The sequence below is a fragment of the Filicampus tigris genome, chromosome 12, assembly GCF_054856515.1.
Source record: "Filicampus tigris isolate MCC_2025a chromosome 12, RoL_Ftig_1.0, whole genome shotgun sequence".
NCBI lineage: Eukaryota > Metazoa > Chordata > Actinopteri > Syngnathiformes > Syngnathidae > Filicampus > Filicampus tigris.
The window spans coordinates 618,061-642,232 of NC_141228.1; the positions used below are offsets into that span (position 1 = coordinate 618,061).

The 24,172-nt window shown below is 43.8% G+C and overlaps 1 protein-coding gene across 7 annotated transcripts in view; it reads right to left on the bottom strand.

The window, feature by feature from the left end:
- The window catches only part of ect2 (epithelial cell transforming 2), a 235,313-nt gene that overhangs the window by 202,042 nt on the left and 9,099 nt on the right, over positions 1 to 24,172 (bottom strand). For 5 of the 7 annotated variants that reach the window (XM_086047347.1, XM_086047345.1, XM_086047350.1 and 2 more), the window contains exons 3-4: positions 12,849 to 12,928; positions 11,714 to 11,806 (exon numbers count right to left, since the gene is read on the bottom strand). In XM_086047347.1, coding sequence (XP_085903473.1) covers positions 11,714 to 11,806; positions 12,849 to 12,928 — 173 coding nt within the window. The other 2 variants (XM_086047348.1, XM_086047349.1) reach the window with 2 other exon arrangements.

Consider the following 24,172-nt stretch of genomic DNA (forward strand, 5'->3'; position numbering starts at 1 on the left):
ATAGTCAATGCCTGGAACCAATGACACATTTTAAGTTGTCTGAGCCTGGGGTAGTGCAAAACAAAGGAAGAAGTAGTGCAAAGAATAAAAGACGCACAAAAGAACAATTATTAATCTGTAAATTGTCTGAACTAGTGCAAAGAAATAACCATACTGTGCAACACCAATGTGTTTTGTGAACTTTACCATGGATTACTCAAAGCGCTGTTTTTAACGAGTATTTATTTGAATACATTTTTTTGCATTATTATCTAGTATTATTTTTCACAAGAGCTTTATTTTTGAGAAGTTCAAGACAACACAATAATGCAGCTGTTACTGAAAAAATGCTATTGAACACGTGGCTAACCTTTTTTTTTTTAATCAGTCGTACTTTGTTTGTAGCTAATGCGCGCGGCTAACTAGGGAGTCAACAAGCAGTCTGTACTCGGCAGAGCAGGGAGGGAGGGGTGCACGGGGCAGGCTTCGGCAGTGTGTGCTGGAGCAGCAGACCATTAGGAGCAGACGTTGGCAAAGTGCTGTCGGTATCGAAGTCAGTGGTGTGGTATCGGTAATATCGATGCCGCAGCAAGCTAGTATTGTATCCGTTCAAAATGTTTAGGAGCAAGTACCGAAGTATCGATATTTTTGACAAACATACTACAACCCATATCATATTACGTTCGACTGGTTCCACTGCTCGTGCACATCGTCTATCCATCACTGCCGTTACTTTAATCAGAGCTCCCGGCGATCGACGGCGTCCGCCATTAGCCTACCTACGGCTCGAAAAAATTCCACGACATCCTGCGCGGTCTCGCGACATCGTCACGTGTATATTCGGATGCATTAAGTTGGCTAAGAGACGGAGAATTGGATTAAAAAAGGACAGCGACGTATCCGCTCTCCCAGTTTGAAAGGTAGAAAGACGCAACAGCGCTCCCGGCTCTAGTGCTAGAAACGCGGTTATGCAGTCCCGGGCTTAATGGGTTAAACTGACTTTATGAACACAAAACAAGACAGCCCTCTTCTCTACTCATCCTCAATCTCTGAGGCAAACCAATTCTTTCGAAATGCTTCTTTATACTCCGGCGGGTGACACGCATCCGCTCTACTGCTCACTGTGCAGTTCTGAGTGGGATTATGCATCGGCGGTCATTCTGCGCATGCATTAAATGCGTCAAATATTTTGACGCGGTCAATTACAACATTTGATTATCGCCCGTTAACGCGGTAAATTTGACAGCACTAAATTAAACCAAAGTGAAAAAATATGGATATACAGGGGTGCACATAATTTTTTTCATGCGGTACTCGCAAGAGTACCAGGAGATTGTCTTTGGTACTCACTAGTGGGCCGACGGATTACATAAATCACGGTTCGGATCGGTCATGGATTTTGAGTCACGGATCGGATCATTTTTTTTGTATGAGAAAAAAAAAAAAGTTAAATAGAACTTTGTCTTTAATTTATAAAACGCTTTTGCCCATCAAAAAATAAATAAATAAATAAATAAAAAATCAACTCCTGATGTCTAACATGGCCGTTTAGGATTTAAGAACACAATTTAACACAATTTGTAAGTGGTACAGTGTATACATTTCAAGGTATCCTGCCAGACATTTTAGCTGAATGTTTTCTTACAATTATTAGGCAAATGTGTTGTTCTAAATTAAGACAAAGTTTAATTTCCTTTTTTTTTTCATAATGAAAAAGACTTGAATTGCAATTTAAAGCGCAAGTCAACTCAAGCATATTTTTTTCAAGAATATGTTCCCCGCAGGCCCACTAGTTGAAACACGGCATTCTGATTAATTTTGCGTTTGTGAAATATAAGTAAGTAGCAAAATGCACTTGCTTTTAGCCATCTCTGGGGGTGGCCATTTTGTCTTCTGTCGACTGAAAATGACACCAGAACTGCTTACAACGACCAATCACAGCTGACCTGTTCTCTGAATCTCAGCCGTGATTGGTCGTTGTGAGAAGTTGTGATGTCATTTTCAGTCAACAGAAGACAAAATGGCCACAGAGATGGCTAAAAACGAGTGGATTAACACTTATTCCACAAACGCAATATTTATCAGAATGCCCTGTTTCAACTAGTGGGCTTGCATAAAATATATTCTTGAAAAAAATGTTTGCGTTGACTTCCGCTTTAAGGCACCTTTCTTAAAACATTGACAGCACATTAAAAAGTAATCTAGGGCCACAATAAGAAAAAAGAAGTTTAAAAACAACAACAAAAAAGCAAGCCATTGAGAAGCAGCTGTTGAACTACCAGCTAATGATAACAGATGCTAGCCACTAACGCCGGAGACTTATGCCGTATCATACAATGACAGCGTAATTAACCGGCGGTTTGTTTGTGTCCTAAATTAGCGATGTTGTGTTGGTGTTGGTAGCAAGCGTTAAAACTGCCGATAAGTCGAAAACGGAAGTAAAGTTAGCCGTTACGCCACCACGCCAGTCAATTTCAAAGTAAAAGTTCACTAAGGCTATTGCATTGGCATTAATGAGCCAATGTATTATTTGGTAAGGTTTATTTTGAAGTTAGCCTTTTTTAGTTTTTTTCACCAACCATTCTGCGGATCGTGCCCAACCGATGCTTGATCCTTACCAATCAAAGATGATTCGCTCCACTGCACCACTAGTGTGTACAGGTACGCATTCCTGGATATGGTATTCTGGAAAAAATATATATAGTGATAATGGTGCTCGTTTTGTTAACCAAATTGTGAAAAAGGTAGGAGTGATGTTTCACTTTGATCTAAAGAATTATTGTGCTTACCACCTTCAAAGCGCTGGATTTGTAGAAAGGATGAATAGAAAAATAAAAAGACTAAAAAAAGTGTGAAAAAGAAACACTGGTATTCGCCCAAGTGGGAAGGCCGTTTCAAGTATTTTAAGCAACTCCCACAGCTGTAAAAATAGCAGAAAGGTCATCTTGGATACATCTGTCAGATTGTAAAAAGGTCATTTCTGCTGAAACCCAGACAAGGGAGGTGAATTAATACTGACAACAAGATGGGAGCAGTGTGAACAGTGAAGAACAAACTACTTTTATTGCTTATAACGTCCAAAAACGGCGATCAATTGGCACCAAAATTTATGTGGCCATCTCTACTAATGCCCACTTCAACATATCAAAAGGATTAACCTCTCAGTGGCTGATTTATATGAGAATGAGGAAATGTGGAAGTCAGCAGAGCTACATAGATTTAGGCTGGGATGCGCGCACACTGCTTCTTTGCTCAAAAAAAAAAAAAAAAAAAATCACTGCTTCTTTGCTTCAAAAAAAAAAAAAAAAAAAAATGCTTCTTTGCTGATCACGGTTAGGACGGGCGAGGCATTAAACACCAGTCAGGATATTTACAGAGACTGAAGTGGAAATGAGTAGACGTGCACATTTATGAATGGCCCCAGTTTTTTTACTTACAACGCGCCGTCCAATTTGGAAGGTGACCGCCAAAATGGCATGTTCCAATGCGGCCACACTCGGCTGTATAGTCAGCCTCGCTGGAACTTTATGTTCGATGAGGGCTTTCGTCACTCTCACGCCGCTTCACTCAGGCAGAAGGTGGCGGCTGCAAGCAATCAAGCAGGGCCACCGCACGCGACTGCTTGCGAGGCGACATGAAGACAAAGGCTCATCTTCACCTCCACACGCTGGGTGGACATTAAGGAGCTAATGTTGTTGTTCTAACGCCTTTTGTTTTAACGACCTGAAGCTAGTTGTTGCTATTAGCTGTCCCATTGTCGTACCTTTAGCCGTGGAGGGAAGAAGGGGACGTAAAGCTTCAATCAGCCTGCTGCTGCTGTAAGCCGCCGTCTCTCTCCCTCCTGAGTTTAGCGTCGCTACATGTCCGAAATATATAACCAGTCGGGGTTTGTGTGCTCTTGTTCGCTTCAGCTAGTGAAAGTAGAGGAGCGATAGCCACGGTATTTTTGATTTTGTGGAGGTGATCATGATGAGATCACGTTTTATGTCAATAACTCCTAACTATTCTGCAGAACACTTTTATACTTTCACTGATTGAAGTAGACAAGAGTAGTAATGTGCATTTGCAGTTTGGTGGCGATCGGTCACCGTTTTAGACAACAGACCTGACAAAGCGAGCAATATTACCACGCATGCCTTCCTCGCGTGACGTAGACCGCTGAGACCGAAAACATAACAAGCCACGCCCCTTTTGGGGGCGGGGAAACCTAATCACAAAAAAAAAGACCTTAAATCACTACAGAGTCTTTTGAGGTGGGCATTTTAGTACTAATGTCATTTTTATATGCAAACCTATTATATAAGTACCAATGTTAAACTCACCCAAGTGTCCCTTTAACAGACACCAATCCAAATAAAGGAGTTTCTCTGAGTGTAAATGTATTTGTTTTCATAAAAATAATCCTACAGTTGAAAATGACAGAAGTGATTGATGTAGTGTCAGAAAAGCCAGTGAAGAGTCTGAGCAAGCTCTTTACTGGTAACCTGAAGGACTCCGCTGTACGGCAAGGCACCAGCGATGACCTCAACACATGGCTCTCGGTAGTGGACTCGTATATCAGGACGTCCTGGAAAGTTTAAAGCCTGGATTTACCAGCATGGCATCCTCCCTCGTCTAGTCTGATCACTGCTAGTTTATGAAGTCACAATTGCTGCCGTGGAGGGATTTGAGCGGAAGGTCAGACAATTCCTGAGCAGGTGGCTGGGCCTGACACAAAGCCTTAGCAGCATTGCTCTCTTTGGTCATAACATCAAGCTAAAGCTTCCTTTCAGCAGTCTGTCAGAGGAGTTCAAGGTCACCAGAGTCAAAGAAGTCCTGCTCTACATAGACTCAGCTGACACCAAGGTCTCCTCAGCAGGGGTGGAGGTCAGAACAGGAAAGAAGTGGCACAGTGGCTACTGGCCGGTGGGCTTGGGAGCAATCCTAAGCCATGCTACACCAAGGCCAGGGGAAAGGAGAAGTGGAGGCTCATCCAGGACGAGGTGCAAGCCGAGGTGGAGGAAGCTCGCTTCAGCAGAGTAGTTGGCATGTCCAAGCGGGGAGCCTGGACCAATTGGGAACAAATAGCTGGCCGCAGGATCACCTGGGCAGATCTCTGGAATGGCTACACCATTTCAAGTTCTTGGTCCAGTCAGTGTATGACATACTCCCTAGCCCTGTCAACCTGTTCACCTGGGGGCTGGTAGACTCACCTGCTTGCCAACTCTGCCAGAGAAGGGGATCATTAGTGCATATCCTGAGCAGCTACCCAAAGGCCTTGGGAGATGGGCGTTATCATTGGCGCCATGACCAGGTCCTGAAGGCAGTAGCAGATGCCATCCGCTCAGGTATCAACATCATCAAACAGCAACACCCATCCAAGACCACAATTGCCTTCGTCTGAGCAGGTGAGAAGCATGAACCACGCGTTAAGACCCAAGTGGGCCTGCTCGCGACAGCAAGAGACTGGCAGCTCCTGGTCGACCTAGGGAGACAGTTGAGATTCCCGGACACCATTGCTTCCTACATCACTTCGACCAGATATGGTCTTGATATCCGCAGCAAGCAAGCAGGTGGTGCTGCATGAATTGACTGTCCCCTGGGAAGATCGAGTAGAGGAAGCCCAGAAGAGAAGAGGACCAAATACGCAGACCTCGTAGTGGAGTGTCGGTGGAATGGATGGAAGGCCTGCTGTGAGCAGATCAAAGTGGGCTACAGGGGCTTCACAGGACAGTCTCTACACGGGGTCCTGGGACTCTAAGGGATTTGCAGACTGCACAGACGAAGAGACATCAAGAATATCCTGGATGCTGCTGAAAAGGCTTCACAGTGGCTCTGGCTAAGGAGGGGGACACGTGGCATAGTGCACTACCTGGACACAAGTCGGGGCCTGACCACCCCCAGATGGGTCGCCCGGGTGAGGGTGTCTGATGTAAGACCCGAAACAACCTATGACCCCGGAAACATCACTGACAATGTGTCCAGGTTGCACCACAAAGTGTATTCAAGTACGATGTAAGGTGATATGAGAATTTGAGCAAATATGTGATAAACGGGGTAAATGTTAGAATAATTGTACTTAAGTTATCTCATATTTACTCTTAAGGTGTTGCAAAGCATTTAATCAACAGTGTAAACTTGTTTGTGTCATGTAAGATTGAAGTTGTCTCTGAAGAAAGCAGAGCACGACACATGAACCCTTATCTCAAGAGAGCAGTTGGACCAAACTGCAGTGGTCTGTTTGACCACTTTGTGTTTGTTATTGTCACCACCTGCATTCCTATCTGGGTTTTACTTTCTTGTAGTGGTCTGTTTGAACTAGGGCTGCCAAGATTAGTCAACTAATCACAATGATGTCGACGATCAAAATCGTTGACAATTAATTTTAATCGTCGACGCGTCGTTTATTTATATATCTATTAATTTGGTACATTCTTTTTCTCTCGAGACTGCTGCATCTCGCTCTTCTCCCGCTGGATGTTTTCCCTATCTGCAATGCACATGCACAGTGGTGGTAATCCGGGTCCTAGCTGATGTAAACAGAAGCATTGTGGGTAAAGTAGTGTCAGGGCTAATTCATGTTGGCAACCGAGTCCAAAAGTTACGGCACATTCCACCAAATATACTCAATACAATGCAAACCTGCCTTCCATGCCAGCACGATGGGGATGCCGGATCATTTTAAAAAAAGGAAGCAAGATATGGCTTATGCCTGATTTCAAATCTGACATAGGCACAATTGTGTCTAGAAGCTAACTGCAGTTAGCATACACACATTACGGTGTGTGTTTGATGTAACGCTGTAACACAATGTCCTATTTGGTATGCTAACACATCGTAGCATCTTCTATGGATTAAGCAGCCATTATTCAGTAAACTCGTGTTTATTAACAACCAAAACTCTCTGTGTTTGTGCCCGTGGTGGACATCGAAGCAGGAAGCACACGCTTGCTCTCTGTTTCTCTCTTTCTCGCTCTCTCTCTTTACTCGCGAACAGAGTGATGCATTCATGAACTAGGAAATATCAGCACTCAACACATAAATCGACATATGTGCCACTCATCGGCATAACTTAACAATAAAACCTATAATTTAGTTTGTTGCAATATACAAGTTGCAAGTTATAGTGCAAAAAAAAAGGTATTTTTTGTTACAAGTGCATACCACATTTTGATTGTGTAGATCAATTTACTACTTTTAAATTATGCATACTAGTGAACAGTATTGGGGTAACGCGTTACAAAAGTAACGCAGTACAGTAATATATTACATTTAGGCAGTAACGACGAAATGTAACTTGTTACTCCGATTTTTTGGTATTATTACAGTTACTGAGTTGGTTAACGCGTTACAAACTTCGGGACTATAATACATATGTTGACATCTCTATTTTACATTTAACAAGTAGATCTGTTTTTAACATCACTTGATCATAAGCTATTACTTCCAGCAATACTTAAAAAGTTCCTGTCGCACTTGGAGCTTCACGTGTCAACGTGAGTGCGCGAGTCAATTCTCTGCCATGCGATTCGATTGTCTTTATACCATTGACAATAACCATGAGGGCTGAGAAGTTATTGTTTGTGACAATAATCACTGTCACGGTTTCATAAAATAAAATGCAAATCATAGACACAAAATACAAGCAAGAACAAACCTAAGTAAAAAATTTGCTGCCATACTCTAGCTGGTAAAGTTAACTTATGAGCATATTTAACTATATAGTGTGGTCTATAATATTAAACGTTTCAACTCTATGGTTTGGTGGGACATCACTACCTTTGATCAATATTTGTATCAATAAGATTTATTTTTTAAATATAAATATTGGAACTGATATTTTGTCCAGTAAATAAATAATCACAGACTGTAAACCACAAATGAAATTAGCATTATTCTCAAATTAATTTACACACTGGGGGCGGCATGGCTCAGTGGTAGAGTGGTCCTTTCCCAACTGGTAGGTTGTGGGTTCAATCCCCGGCCATTGTGACCATGTTGAAGTATCGTTGAGCAAGACACTGAACCCCCAGTTGCTCCTGACGCTGCGTCATCAGGAGGTAGATGAGGTTCAGTGTGAAGCGCTTTGAGTACCAAAGGTAGAAAAGCGCTATACAAGTGACAGTCCATTTTCCATTTACACACAAATAATAGTGATGCATAACATATAATCGATAATTGGTCTAACAAGATAGATAGATAGATAGATAGAAACACACAGACAGGGCATGTGTAATAAAAGCAAAAATATGTATTGAAGTCAAAACTGACCTGACTAAATGTTTTTTCCTTTTTCATTGTTATTTTTTCTATTTATAATAATTGAAAGTTCAGTTAGTTCTAATTTTCTTTTACTCCATGTAGACAAAATGTCGAGGTGATTTGATAAAAAAAAAAAAAGGTAAATAAGAAACGAGCGCATCAGACTTTAATAATGGCGTCTAGTGTAGTTTGTCCGATGGATGGTGCCGTAGCGTGACGTCATTTGTCACCGGCAGATGATTTGCATTTTGATTATGAACAGCCAATCAGAATCACTACGTTTTACATATGGAAATTGATGGCACTAAGTTCATTAAATCATATCTAAAAAGCACAGTGACTTATTTTTTTGCAGTTTATTCGCTTCTTTTTACATAGGTTTGTTCCTGCTTGTATTTTCTGTCTATGATTTGCATTTTATTTTATGAAACCGTGACAGTGATTATTGTCATTTGCCCATTTCGCAGAGTAGGTATGAGATGAACTTTTGGCCACCTCATGAGCACGTCACGCACGAGGGCCGATTACTGGGCCGGACTAAAATCCACCTGAAGCCCTGCTTATCCCAGCCCTTTTTTAAAACTTGTCACCCTCAGACCCCCCGCCCCAAAAATGGGCGTCCGGCCTGGACGGAGGGTCAGACTGGTCCGGCCCGAGGACAGACTGCCCAGCTCTGCCTATAGTATAAGCAAAAACATAGAAAGGGGGGATTCTGCTCGAGTGCATTTGATTTATCTAATGGTAAATATTACATTTATCGTATTTTTTGGGACTATAAGCCACTACTTTTTTCTACGTTTTGAACCATGCAGTTTATATAGAGTTGCGGTTAATCTGTGAATTTTTCTTCCACCACTACGAGCGGTCTAACCGGAATTACAATCCAATACAATTGACATTCACAGGATGTGACCGCAGGTGGAGGAGTTCAACAGGTGCTATGCACTAGGTTATGAAGTACAGTCCCTGACAAAAGTCCTGTCACTTGGGTAAAAGTTGACTTTAAGTGCCCCTCAAATATATTTCAAATCATTTTTTTAAACAAGAAATGGCTCATTTCAATCCCAACAGCTTTTGAAATAATTTTTTGGTTCCAAATGTAACTGCTGAAAAACATTTTACCGTTCACAGCTTGCTAAAGCCCACTGAGTCAGTTTTTGAAAAGACAAAAGTCTTGTAACCTTGTCATATGCACCCAATCCTAGATTACAGGCTCACATTTGGTCAATAGTTGATCAATCAATTAGTGGGTATATATGAAAAGAACAACAGCACACCAGACCTTCATAACAACTGCAACTTGACCTATAACAACAACATGACTAAGATTCACCCAGAGACTAAAGCATTGACTATCAAGGGACTGAAGACCAAAGCCACTGTTGAGGTAGCTGACACCTTCAATGTGTCTCAGTATCATGTACAAAGAATAAGAAAAATATTGGAAGAGACTGGAGAGGTTTTGGACAAGCCTAGGTATGGCAGACCTCACAAGATAACTGCTCAGGAGGACCGTTTGTTGGCCCAAAAATCCAAGGCCAGCCCTTTTTCTACTGCAGCAGAGCTCTACCAGGCTTGGTCACATCAAGTCCCCGTGTCAACCCGAACAGTTTGTAGATTTCTGGCTCTGAATGGCCTACATGGTCAAATCAGTGTCCAGAAACCAGCACTAAAAAAGAAGTTAAAAACGTGTGATATTTGCCGAGGACCGCAGCTTGCTAAAAGGATGTGGCACAAGGTGGATTTTTAAGACGAATCATCAGTTGAATTAGATCACAGTTGCCGCAAATATTGCAAAAGACCTACTAGAGCCCGTATGGATCCGAGATTCCCCCCAAAAAGTTAAGTTTGGTGGCAGAAAAATCATGGTCTAGGGTTACATTCAGTATGGGGATGTGCGAGAGATTTGTCGGGTGGAAGGCAATATCAAAAACCGAAAATATCAAGAAGTATGGGCTCCATTTACATTCCCAAGAATGAAAGAGGTCAAATTTTGCAATAGGATGGTGCACCATCGCATATGTCCATCTCTACATCAAAGTTCCTTAAAGCGAAGAAGATCAAGGTCCTCTAAGACTGGACATCCCAATCATCAGATATGAACATCATTGAGCATGTCTGCGTTAGAATGCAAGGGGAAGCATAAAAGACGAAACCAAAGAATCTTGATGAACTCTGAGAGCCACATAAAGACTGCTTTCTTTGCTATTCCAGATGACTTCATTAATCAATTTGTGACTCATTGCCGAATGACTCTTGGAAGTCATACAGCATATTAAATATGGATCTCACAGCACCAGGACTTCATTCACTAATGTTATGCAACATCATTTTGTATTCGAAGTAAATTATTTGTTCAATTTTCGCATGACTCTGTAGACAACAAAACGTTTGTCTTGCCAAAATCGGACCTTTCTGTTTTCATTAATGATCAATCTTTCTGCGGTGAAGCAAATTTATTTTGGTGTTTTAAAAAGAATTTGGGAGGGTTTGAGCTTTTGTATGAGATATTTCTAAAACTAACGGATTAATTAAAAGTCAGATTATAAACTGTTGCTTCTACAAAATGGATAAGCGACAAGACTATTGTCAGGGGCTGTAGGTGGTATGTGGAAGTAGACCAATAAAAAGTGGACGTTAACTGACAAACTGGAGTGGCAGCGGGCAGTGAAATGAAGATAAGTACTGTTTATTTTCTCTTGGTTCTGTTCCGTTTTAATAAAGTTGCTGCCGTGTTAAAAGGTACTGTTAAGAAATAATTTGTTCATGTACAAACACGTACATTTACAGTTGAAAATTGCTCTGTAAATGCAGAAATATCTAATCTTTCAACATATATAGGTGCGGCTTATAGTCAGGAAAATACGGTGCATTGTTATTTTTTGGCAGGTCCAGGCTAAAATGAAAAGTTTAGGCAGCTACATAGTTGGTGGGGGGTGGCACGGTGGTCGACTGGTTAGCATGTTAGCCTCACATTGCAGAGGTCACTGGTTCGAATCCGGTCCCGACCTTCCTGTGTGCAGTTTGGACATTCTCCCCGTGCCTGCGTGAGTTTTCTCCGGGAACTTCGGTTTCCTCCCACATTCCAAAAACATGTGTGGTCGGTTAACTGAACATTCTAAATTGTCCCTAGGTATGATCGTGAGTGTGAATGTTTGTCTCTGTGTGCCCTGTGATTGGCTGGCAACCAATACAGGGTGTCCCCCCCCTACTACCCGAAAGACAGCTGGGACAGGCTCCAGCACGCCCGTGACCCTTGTGAGGAGAAGCGGTTTGGATAATGGATGGATGAATGGATAGCCTCAGCCTTCAGACAGTTGAAGGTATACAATAAAAACTTAATGACAACTAAAAATACAATATGAAGAAGTAAGATTATTGAAAAATGAACACTCATTTTAACATTTTTGGCTTGGCCACATTTAGTAATGGATGTTGTCAGTGTGAATCAGTACTCATGCATGAAATGTTTCATGAAAACATTGTAATGTACCATATTGACAATGGACTTTATCATCATTTTCTCTTCCGGACATGATTCGGCTCCTCTTATCTTTACCACAGGTACCTCCATTACTCGTACAGCCTGTTAAAAAAAAAAAGAACCAGAAGCAAATGGATGTCAAAGATTGGCAGAGGATGACATAAGCAGGAGAATGTTTAAGGCCTTGTCTACACGTACCCAGGATTTTTGCAAAAGGCGGATACATTAAGTATTCTCTAGTAAGGAATCATATTTGCATTGTCCAATCTTTCCTTATAATGGAATTTCCTTATGTGGAAAACGACTACGGTACATGTCCTGTTTAAACGTGCAAGTATGTAAACAAAATACATGTGTAACAAGTTAACAACACGAACAATACCAAAAAAATACAAATTTTATCAAAAAAAAACTGCACTATATAGTACAGGTATATGAACAAAATACAGTGCAATATAACAAAAATGGACCAGAAACTGTTGAAAAAAATACTGTAACACCAATGCAGTACAGTACTGTACCCCTTGCCACTCCCCTGGTATTTTTACCTGAACGCCTAAAAAGGTGCACCCAACGTAAAACTGATGCTGTACTTGAACCATTTGGAGTATCGGCTGTTTTTCCAATGTCTATTGTACATATTGTTTTGTGTTAATTTATTGATTTCAGTTGTTGCATTATAGCTATTTTGTTGTTATATGTAAAGTGCTTTGTTACAGCTGTAGCTGTTGTGAAATGCGCTATATAAATAAGATTGTATTGTATTGTATTGTATTGTTCATTTTATTTATTATTTTCTTTATCTCGACCTGAAATGTGTGGTGTGAATGTTTGGTTCAGTGTGTTTGGGTAGAGTTTGACAATTTACTTTTGATGTTCTTTCACTCTGGTGGAGACAAACTTTGCTTCACCGATTTGTACTTGTTGAAAAGGAGGTTTTTCTTATTATTGTCTCCTGATCGAATGTACCCATCTCATAAGTAAAAAATGTCAAAAATATTTGACAAAAAAAAAGTGGGTGGAGAAACTCAATGTGGGGACAGAAAATATCTTTCACTGAGTGACAGTTTTGCTTGGTTCAGTTATACAACTACAAAGTAACTGAACAAACTGAGTCTTCAAGCTAACTAAAGACTGTATTTACCTGCAGGGCTTTGACCAGTTCAGCATTTTTGCTTGCCTCTCCCACGAGAACAATCCTCGGCTCCACTTTTGGCAGTATATCTGTGTGGAAGAGAGAGAAGCGAGACACACAGCGGAAAGAGGGATGGAGGGAGGTAGAGAGAGAGAGAGAGAGAGAAAGAGAGAGAGAAGCAAGAGAGAGAAATGGGGGGCAAAGGAAGAAAAAAACATGTCCACAGAATATTACAAAGAAAATTCATATAATTTTTTTTTTAAGTAATTAAGCTTTTTGAGAAAAAAACAGTATTGCCATGATTGTGCATGTTTTTGTTACACTGTGATTTGTGCCAAAAAAAAATATTTTGTCAATTTCAACATCATTCAAGATGCAAAGCCCTAGAGATTGGCTATCGTTTAGACGTGCTGATATCAGATTCTGACAAACTAATTATGGACGTTATGACGCACTGGAACAGCCCTTTGCACATGATGGCCCGTGATCTTAAGCAGGCTGCTGTATCTGCAGCTTTAATGAGTCTAGAACTACAACAGAGTTGCAGAAATCTTGACTGATTGATTGCAGTCACATTTCAACGGAGCATGCGCCCAGTGACTGCCGTGCGCCATACTTGCGTCAAGCGGCCTAACTTCGTTCAAATGACCAGTCAACTCAGTACAACTCTTATGATAAAATATTGCCTGATTAAACATCTCTGGATGGAAACGTGGTGAACAAGTAAAGGAGTTCCCTGTCTTTGACATGCTAGCGCCAGTTAGCCGCATCCAATCCTCGGCACCGCATTCAAGTTAAAATCAAGCAAGTAAAATATGAATGATCCGCCAAAAAGATCAAGTAGTCCTAAGACGGTTAGTTCACTTAGATTGTATGAACATTGAATGAAGGTTAATGTAACGACCAATCACGGCTAACCTGTTTTCTGAAGCTGAGCCGTGATTGGTCTTTTCCTGAACCCTGAGCAGTTCAGTCGACAGTGACAAAATGGCCGCCCCCTGAGATGGCTAAAAAGGGGTGGATTTTGCTGCTTAACTTATATTCCTCAAACACAATATTTTATTATAACAGAATGCCGTGTTTCAACTAGTGGGCCCGCTGTGAACATATTCTTAAAAAAAAATATGTTTGGGTTGATTTCGTCTTCAAATATGTTCAAAACAAAATCAATGATTATCAATAATGACTGATATGAAATACTTAGATTGTGACAGTTTTCCAGACATATTGCCCAGCCCTACTAAGCACATTATGTTTAAAACTGAGTTTATTTAATATATATATTGACCAGTTTATTTCACTCTTTCATAGTTACATTACCTTAGGGTTGGGCAATATGCCATAAATATCATATGACGATTTTTTAAAAAATAAAATCACAATCATAATTTTATCATGATTCTTTTTTTACATTGTTTTAAGACTAATTTGCACATTTCTGACCATTTTCCTCATGTTAAACATAAAACATTTAAAATGTATATAAAATTCTAAAAGAAAAAAAATGACATAAGCCAGCTAAGCTTTCTGAACAGGTTTTAATTTGAAGAGTGACAATTTTTATCAAAATGTGCAGTGAATGTAAACATAAAAACACAGCTTGTGACGCGGCTCTAGTACTTTGAAGAGTCTTTTAAACCCCTCGTTTTCCACTGTTTTAATGGGAATCATGTCTTCAGCAAGGTAATAAGTCACTGCCACAGTTACTTCTTTACACTGCTTGCTTGTTTTTTCCATATGGAGTGCCCTTGTTAAAATCGCTGTGTTACCATGGGTTGCGTTAGCTTGGAGCTAGCGGCTGCCTCTGGCTATCATGTGTTTGATCTCCGTTTGCTGCAGCTGTCGGCCCTGACGTCCAAACAGAGTCTCTGCAAACTTTGCAAATAACTGGTTTGCCCTTTCTCCTCCAAGAAATAGCCAATCCAAATCGACATTGTGGATGTGGAGTTTCTTTTCGGGACCATCTCTGCTGCGTGGTGACCTTCCGCTATAGCTTCGCACTATACAAACAAACAAGGAGGCGGGGAGTGTCACTGTGCGTGCTATGATTGGTTGGTCGGGTATACGCGTCAGCGGCTTTGCGCCACCATAGAGCTAAACTCATGTGCCATGTAGACGATCAAACGATCTTTCGACTTTATGAGATCGTGAACACGTTGAATCGCTTAACGATCTAATATCGTCATATCCCCCACCCCTACATTACCTCTTATTGAAGGTTAGGTACTGCTATAATAAAATAACCTAAATTAATTTTTTTCCGGTCATTATTTTCAATACTTAAAAAACAGGAAAAAATGTCAATATATGATCTATATTAGGGGTGTAACGGTACACAAGGGTGTATTAATACGTTTCGGTATGGCATGTTTGGTTCGGTCCAATTATCAGCGCGAACTTACGCACGGGCGCTATTGACTGTTGCATGCGGGAGAGGAGGGCGGCGGCACGAAAGAGGAGCAAACGAATACGGAAACAAGCCAGAGCTCGAAGGTCCCCCGTACATTGCGGTCTCCTGTTTGGGAAAATTCTGGCTCTCCTGTTAAAATCGCCGATGGGGAAAAGTACCCCCGTGAGCCGTCACCTTATCGTGGTGGAAGGGTTTGCGCGCCCCAATGATCCTAGGAGCTACGTTGTCTGGGGCTTTATGCCCCTGGTAGGGGTCACCCATGGCAAACAGGTCCTAGGTGAGGGACCAGACTAAGCACGGCTCAAAATGACCTCTTATGAGGAATAAAATGAATGGACCACGTTTTCCCTCGCACGCACGCGGGTCACCGGGGCCCCCTTCTGGAGCCAGGCCTGGAGGTGGGGCTCGATGGCGAGCGCCTGCTGGCCGGGCCTGCACCCATGGGGCCCGGCCGGGCTCAGCCTGAAAAGGACACGTGGGTCCCCCTTCCCATGGGCTCACCACTGGTGGGAGGGGCCAAAGGGGTCGGGTGCCGTGTGAGCTTGGCGGCGGCGGGAGACGGGGACCTTGGCGGTCCGATCCCCGGCAACAAAAACTAGCTCTTGGGACATGGAATGTCACCTCTCTGGCAGGGAAGGAGCCTGACCTGGTGTGTGAGGCTGAGAGGTTCCGACTAGATATAGTCGGGCTCACCTCCACACACAGCTTGGGTTCTGGTCCCAGTCCTCTCGAGAGGGGTTGGACACTCTTCCACTCTGGAGTTGCCCAGGGTGAGAGGCGCCGAGCAGGTGTGGGCATACTTATTGCCCCCCGGCTTGGCGCCTGTCCATTGGGGTTTACCCCAGTGGACGAGAGGGTAGCCTCCCTCTGCCTGAGGGTGGGGGGACGGGTCCTGACTGTTGTTTGTGCTTATGCACCAAACGGCAGCACAGAGTACCCACCCTTTTTGGAGTCCTTGGAGGGTGTGCTGGAGGGCGCTCCACCTGGGGACTCCATCGTTCTGCTGGGGGGCTTCAATGCTGACGTGGGCAATGACAGTGAGACCTGGAGAGGTGTGATTGGGAGGAACGGCCCCCCCGATCTGAACCCGAGCGGTGTTCGGTTACTGGACTTCTGTGCTCATCACGGATTGTCCATAACGAACACCATGTTCAAACACAAGGGTGTCCATATGTGCACTTGGCACCAGGATACCCTAGGCCGCAGTTTGATGATCGACTTTGTTGATTGATTGATTGATTGATTGATCACCATCTGGTGGTGAGTTGGCTCCGATGGTGGGGGAAGATGCCGGTCCGACCTGGCAGACCCAAACGTATTGCGAGGGTTTGCTGGGAACGTCTGGCAGAATCCCCTGTCAGAAGGAGTTTCAACTCCCACCTCCGGCAGAACTTTTCCCACGTCCTGGGGGAGGCGGGGGACATCGAGTCTGAGTGGACCATGTTTCATGCCTCCATTGTTGAGGCGGCCGATTGGAGCTGTGGCCGCAAGGTGGTCGGTGCCTGTCGTGGCGGCAATCCCCGAACCCGTAAGGGATGCTGTCCAGCTGAAGAAGGAGTCCTATCGGGCCTTTTTGGCCTGCGGGACCCCGGAGGCAGCTAACGGGTACCGCTGGCCAAGCGGAATGCAGCTCTGGCGGTTGCTGAGGCAAAAACCCAGGTGTGGGAGGAGTTCAGGGAGACCATGGAAAATGACTTCCGGACGGCTTCGAGGAAATTCTGGTCCACCATCCGACGTCTCAGGAGGGGTAAGCAGTGCACCATTAACACTGTTTATAGTGGAGATGGGGTGCTGCTGACCTCAACTCGGGACATTGTGGGTCGGTGGGGAGAGTACTTCGAAGACCTCCTCAATTCCACCGACGCGCCTTCCACTGAGGAAGCAGAGCCTGGAGACTCTGAGGTGGGCTCTCCTATCTCTGGGGCTGAAGTAACCGTGGTAGTCAAAAAGCTCCTTGGTGGCAAAGTCCCGGGGGTGGATGAGATCCGCCCGGAGTTCATAAAGGCACTGGATGTTGAGGGGCTGTCATGGTTGACACGTCTCTACAACATTGCGTGGACATCGGGGACAGTGCCTCTGGATTGGCAGACCGGGGTGGTGGTCCCCCTTTTTAAGAAGGGGGACCGGAGGGTGTGCTCCAATTACAGAGGGATCACACTCCTCAGCCTCCCCGGCAAGGTCTATTCAGGGGTGCTGGAGAGGAGGGTCCGTCGGAAGGTCGAAACCCGGATTCAGGAGGAGCAATGTGGTTTTCGTCCTGGCCATGGAACAGTGGACCAGCTCTACACCCTCAGCAGGGTCCTCGGGGGTGCATGGGAGTTTGCCCAACCAGTCTACATGTGTTTTGTGGACTTGGAGAAGGCGTTCGACCGTGTCCCTCGGGGAGTTCTGTGGGGGGTGCTTCGGGAGTACGGGGTACCGAGCCCCCTGATAAGGGCTGTCCGGTCCCTGTACCACCGAAGCCAGAGTTTGGTCCGAATTGCCGGCAGTAAGTCGGATTCGTTTCCTGTGGGGGTTGGACTCCGCCAAGGCTGCCCTTTGTCACCGATTCTGTTCATAACCTTTATGGACAGAATTTCTAGGCGCAGCCGAGGTGTCGAGGGGGTCCGGTTTGGTGGCCTCAGTATTGCATCGCTGCTTTTTGCAGATGATGTGGTACTGTTGGCTTCTTCAAGCCGCGATCTCCAACTCTCGCTGGAGCGGTTCGCAGCCGAGTGTGAAACGGTCGGAATGAAGATCAGCACCTCCAAATCTGAGACCATGGTCCTCAGTCGGAAAAAGGTGGCGTGCCCTCTCCGGGTCGGGGATGGGATTCTGCCCCAAGTGGAGGAGTTCAATTATCTTGGGGTCTTGTTCACGAGTGAGGGTAAGATGGAACGGGATGATCGACAGGCGGATTGGTGCAGCGTCTGCTGTGATGCGGACCCTGTATTGGTCTGTCGTGGTGAAGAAGGAGCTCAGCCGAAAGGCGAAGCTCTCAATTTACCGGTCGATCTACGTTCCTACTCTCACCTATGGTCATGAGCTGTGGGTCATGACCGAAAGAACAAGATCTCGGATACAAGCGGCCGAAATGGGTTTCCTTCGCAGGGTGTCCGGGCTCTCCCTTAGAGATAGGGTGAGAAGTTCGGCCATCCGGGAGGGACTCAGAGTCGAGCCGCTGCTCCTCCGCGTCGAGAGGAGCCAGTTGAGGTGGCTCAGGCATCTGATTAGGATGCCTCCTGGACGCCTCCCTGGTGAGGTGTTCCAGGCATGTCCCACCGGCAGGAGACCCCGAGGACGACCCAGAACACGCCGGAGAGACTATGTCTCCCGGCTTGCCTGGGAACGCCTTGGGATCCTTCCGGAAGAGCTGGAAGATGTTGCTGGGGAGAGGGAAGTCTGGGCTTCCCTGCTGAAGCTGCTGCCTCCGCGACCCGACTTCGGATAAGCGGGAGATAATGGATGGATGGATGGGGAAAAGTACGGGTATAAGTCCCAAAGTTGTGTGCCGACATTGCTACATGAGATCAGTGGCTATGCTGTGGGTGTAGCACGTCTAATATAATAACACTTAACACGACATCATCCGATTTTGAATGTTTCTTAGACGAGGAAGCAAGAAGTCTTTTTAGCCAAAAACAAAGTACAACAGCTCTCTCCTTCGTTCTAAGCTGCTCCTCACACTAGACGTACGATGCATTCATGAACCTCGGAAACATCACAACTCAGCAAAACACAAATCCGACCACAACACAGATAACCCAATTCATTCCAATATGCTGTTGAACATTCAAAAATTCAATGCCTAAAAAGTAAATAATTTCATAAAGACTTAAAAGTTACTATATTTAATTATAAAAGAGTTTTAAAAAAGTTAACAATAATTATAACTGTTATTGTATTTTTTTTCACCACAAAAAGTGTATATTTGTACTGTAATGACAACTTGTTTTTAACTTGAATACTTTGATGTGGCATCATCATAGGCTGTTGCTGCTGAGTGTTTAAAGATTTCAGTGTCTTAATAATTTACAAAATTAAGAGATCTTTATTGTTAGTGTGTTTTCTATTTGGTGTAATTTTTTAAGAATATCACCCGAATAGTTCACTTTTGTTTTTTTCTAAAAAATATACCGTTTACTTGTCATCTTTTCAAAATAAACGGGGTTTTTTTTTTTACCAAAAATAGACCGAACCGAAATGTGATTTAGCGTACCGTTACATAGGGCTATGCAATTAATCGAGATTCAATTAAGATTTTGATTATAACACTCCACGATCACAAAATTGGCATAATTGTAAAAAAGGTATTGTGTGAAGGCGAAGGCCTTCACACATATTATTCTACACCATAGGTAAAGCTAGTCAACACACCCACAATTCCTATTTCCCCCAAATTAAACGTATTCACCCATAAAAAAAAAAAACCACAAAACTCCACTATTCATTCCCATTGCCATATTCAGCAATTCACATTTCCATCATTCCAATTAGAAATTCACAACATTTATCTCATTCAACTCATATTGGTCAAGCTTTTCAACAAACCTGAAATTCCTATTTCCCACACATTCAACTCATTCACCCTTAAAAAACCCACACAAATTCAACTATTCACCATACATTTCAATTGGCAAATTCAAGTTTTCACATTTACACCATTCCAATTTCCACAAATTCAAGTCATTCAACTCATTCAGCTCACATTCAACTTTTCAAAACCCCCAAATTCCTACTTGCAACACTTTCAACTCATTCACCCTGAAAAAACCCACAAAAATTCCACTACTAACCATTAATTTCCATTGGAACATTCAACTTTTCGCATTTACACCTTCCCAATTTCCACTAATTCAAGTCATTCAACTCACATTCAGCTTTTCAACACCCCCAAAATTCCTACTTCCCACACATTCAACTCATTCACCCTTAAAAATCCCACAAAATTCCACTATTAACCATTCATTTCCATTGGAGCTATAAAGGCAGAAATTCTGTTATACCATTTAGCTTCAATGTTGGTAGTCAAAGGTAGTTCTGACTCGTCCAGAGTAACCCATCTTCTTATCCATGGTTTGAATTTCTTTGAATTACTCACACGGACTCAAATTTCCTTTTTTGTCTTCTCGTATTGAAGGTTTTGTAATCCAACAAAGTGAGCAATGTCATTCAGTACAGCAGATGGATAACATGTACTTACACAATGAGCACGGTCAAAAGCTGTTCGCTTCCAAGACTACCAGCACACTGTATACAAGAATTGTCTGCTATGCTACTACTACTGCAAGTGCATTAAATCTTTATGATGACAGAAATGGAGATATTACTTTATGATGACACAATAGCACGGAAGCTTGCCCCCACTCGAGCTGCCGTGGTCCCCTCGGTCAGCCTGCCCCCCCGCATCGCTTCGAACCGGCCAGCAAGCACGGGCCGCGGTGCCGTCGACTCTGGGCGGGCGCCCGGCACTGCCGACGGATCTCCCCAGCAGCCGCCGCGGTGGCAGCAGTCGCTCTTTGCGGGGTTACTGATCCTTCCCGGGCCGTGGCCCTGCTCGCTCATTCGGTCGACGCCTCGCCATGGAACTGACGCGATGCAGTTTATGACCCAAAAGTCAGAATCGGCTAAGTACGTCTAATGGCAACATTGAGTCAACAAGTTCAACACACAATTGCACCTATCCAGCTAATATTTAGCATATAGCATACGCAGCTGCAGCTTTTACATAAACACTGTACATACATATGCATCATATGTTTACATATGACTGCTGAGATTAGATAGCCTTTCCTTGCTTGCAAATAAAATGCAGTGTTGTGTTTGTCATATGTATTTTCTTTCTAAAGCAAGACAAGGTTAGCCAATCAATTGGTGCTCAGTAGCATGTTTTCAGTGACAGCTGCATTTTTGTATTGTCTTGAACTTCTCAAAAATAAAGCTCTTGTGAAAAATTAGTCATGCAAAAAAATGTATTAAAATAAATACTGGTGAAAAACAGCCCTTTGAGTAACCCATGGTAAAGTTCACAAATAGTAAAAAGTTCATGAAATTGAAGAACAGAGAAGTTCATGTGAATCGTCCAAAAATAACTCCTATTTTTTTTGTTAAGAATCGGAATTGCGAATCGTTAGGAACAAGAATCGAATCAAAACATCTGAACCGGAATCGTCCAAATTCAAACGATGCCCAACCCTACCTTCTGCTGTTCTGGATAGCCAATAACTGAAATTATTTTAAATTATTTTTCTTTTATTTGATTATTACTATTGTTATTATTATCTGTGACTTGTTGGCTTGCCTTAATAGATAAACATGTGGATATAGATACTCAGACAAATTACAGATTTTGTTGTCAATTTACGTTAGTGTAAGTGGTGTGTTATTCTTTTTCACTACCTCAAAAAACTTGATGTGCCAATGGTGTTGCACAGTATGGTTATTTCTTAATTGTTTTTTTTATTTGTTTTGTTCTTTGCACTACTACTTCCTTTGTTTTGCACTACCGCAGGCTCAGACAACTTAAAATGTGTTCCAGGCATTGACTGTACAGAGGGTTGTCGAAATTAAATACTGAAGTTGTACTATTTCTTTGCACTACCTCTTAAAAAAGCTGTGGAAAACATCCTGCCTGGTCCCGGTGCCAAAGGCCCCCCCATCCGCAGGAGCTCAACAGCTTCAGACCAGTGGCACTGACGTCTCACCTGATGAAGACCCTGGAGAGACTGGTCCTTGTCCACCTGCGCACCCTTGTGAGCTCCTCAATTGACCCACTCCAGTTCGCATACCAGCCTGGCATCAGTGTGGATGATGCCATCATCTACCTCCTCCACACTTCACTCTCCCACCTGGAGAAGGCGGGGAGCACTGTGAGGATCATGTTCTTTGATTTCTCCAGTGCTTTCAACACCATCCAGCCCACCCTATTGGGAGACAAGCTGGAGCGGGCGGGGGTTGCCCACCACCTCACCACGTTGATCCAGGACTACCTCACAAACCGGCCACAGTATGTGAGGACACAGGACTGTGTGTCTGACGTGCTCCTCTGCAGCACGGGGGCCCCGCAGGGAACTGTCTTGGCTGCCTTCCTGTTCACCCTCTACACCTCGGACTTCAACTACAGCACCCCTACCTGTCACCTGCAGACGTTCTCTGACGACTCTGCGATTGTCGGCCTCATCACAGGCAGAGATGATCGGGAGTACAGAGAACTTACTCGGGGTTTTGTGGACTGGTGCCAGCAGAACCGCATCCTGATCAATGCGGGGAAATCCAAAGAAATGGTGGTGGATTTCGCGAGGCGCCATCACTCTTCACCTGCACCAGTGAATATCCGGGGAACAGATGTTGAGAGAGTCTCAATTTACAAGTACCTGGGTGTTCATCTGAACAATAAACTGGACTGGAGCGACAACACAGACGCCCTCTATAGGAAGAGTCAGAGCAGACTCTTCCTACTCAGGAGACTGAGGTCTTTTGGGGTTCAGGGGACACTCCTCAGGAACCTTTATGACTCGGTGGTTGCATCGGTCATTTTCCAGGGAGTGGTCACCTGGGCAAGGCGGTGTCTCGGCCCGGGACAAGAAGCAGCTGGACAAACTGGTCAGGATGCATATGCATGCACATGCATATTTGCATAGGTTTGATCCTGAATGTTTGCCGTTAATGTTATACATTAATGGCTACATTATGCTGCCGTCCCTGTGTTACCTATATCATTGCTGCTGTAACACTTAAAAATTTCCCCACTGTGGGATCAATAAAGCCCTTCTTATCTTATCATTCATTCCCATTGCCATATTCAGCAATTAACATTTACATCATTCCAATTTGAAATTCACATCTGAATCTCATTCAACTCATATTGGTCAAGCTTTTCAACACACCCCAAATTCCTATTTCCCACACATTCAACTCATTCACCCTAAAAAAATACATTTAAAAAAAATTAACTATTCACCATTTATTTCCATTGGCATATTGAACTTTTCACATTTACACCATTCCAATTTCCACAAATTCAACTCATTCAGCTCACATTCAACTTTTCAGAACCCCCAAAATTCCTACTTCCGACACAAAAATTAAACTATTTACCATTCATTTTCATTGGAACATTAAACTTTTCACATTACACCTTCCTAATTTCCACAATTTCAAGTCATTGAACTCATTCAGCGCACATTCAGCTTTTCAACACCCCCAAAATTCCTACTTTCCAAACATTCAACTCATTCACAATTAAAAAACCCACAAAATTTTAAGTATACACCATTCATTTCCAGTGGACCAGTGTTATTGCACCTTGGTCTCCCCAGTGCGGCGGATATTTTGGACAGGGACATTAGCTAGACTGGGGATACTCACCCCGAGGTCTGCCGAGTGCGGCGGCAATCTTGGTCTCCACAGTGCAGCAGCCATCTTGGACAGGGACATCGGCTAGACTGGCATAGTCACCCTGAGGTCTCCCCAGTGTGGGGGCCATATTGGTCTCCACAGTGCGGCAGCCATCTTGGACAGGGACATTGGATAGACTGGGGATAGTCACCCCGAGGTCTCCCCAGTGCGGCGGCCATCTTGGTCTCCACAGTACGGCAGCCGTCTTGGGCAGGGACCTTAACTAGACTGGGGCTACTCACCCCTAGGTCTCACCAAGCGGCCATCTTGGACAGGGACATTAGCTAGACCGGGGATACTCACCCCGAGGCCTCCCCGGTGCGGCGACCATCTTGGACAGGGACATTAGCTAGACTGGGGATAATCACCCCGAGGTCTCCCCAGTGTGGCGGCTATCTTGGGAAGGGACATTAGCTAGACTGGGGATACTCACCCCGAGGTCTCCCCGGTGCGGCGGCCATCTTGGTCAGAGACATTAGCTAGACTGGGGATACTCACCCAGAGGTCTCCCCGGTGCGGCGGCCGTCTTGGGCAGGGACATTATCTA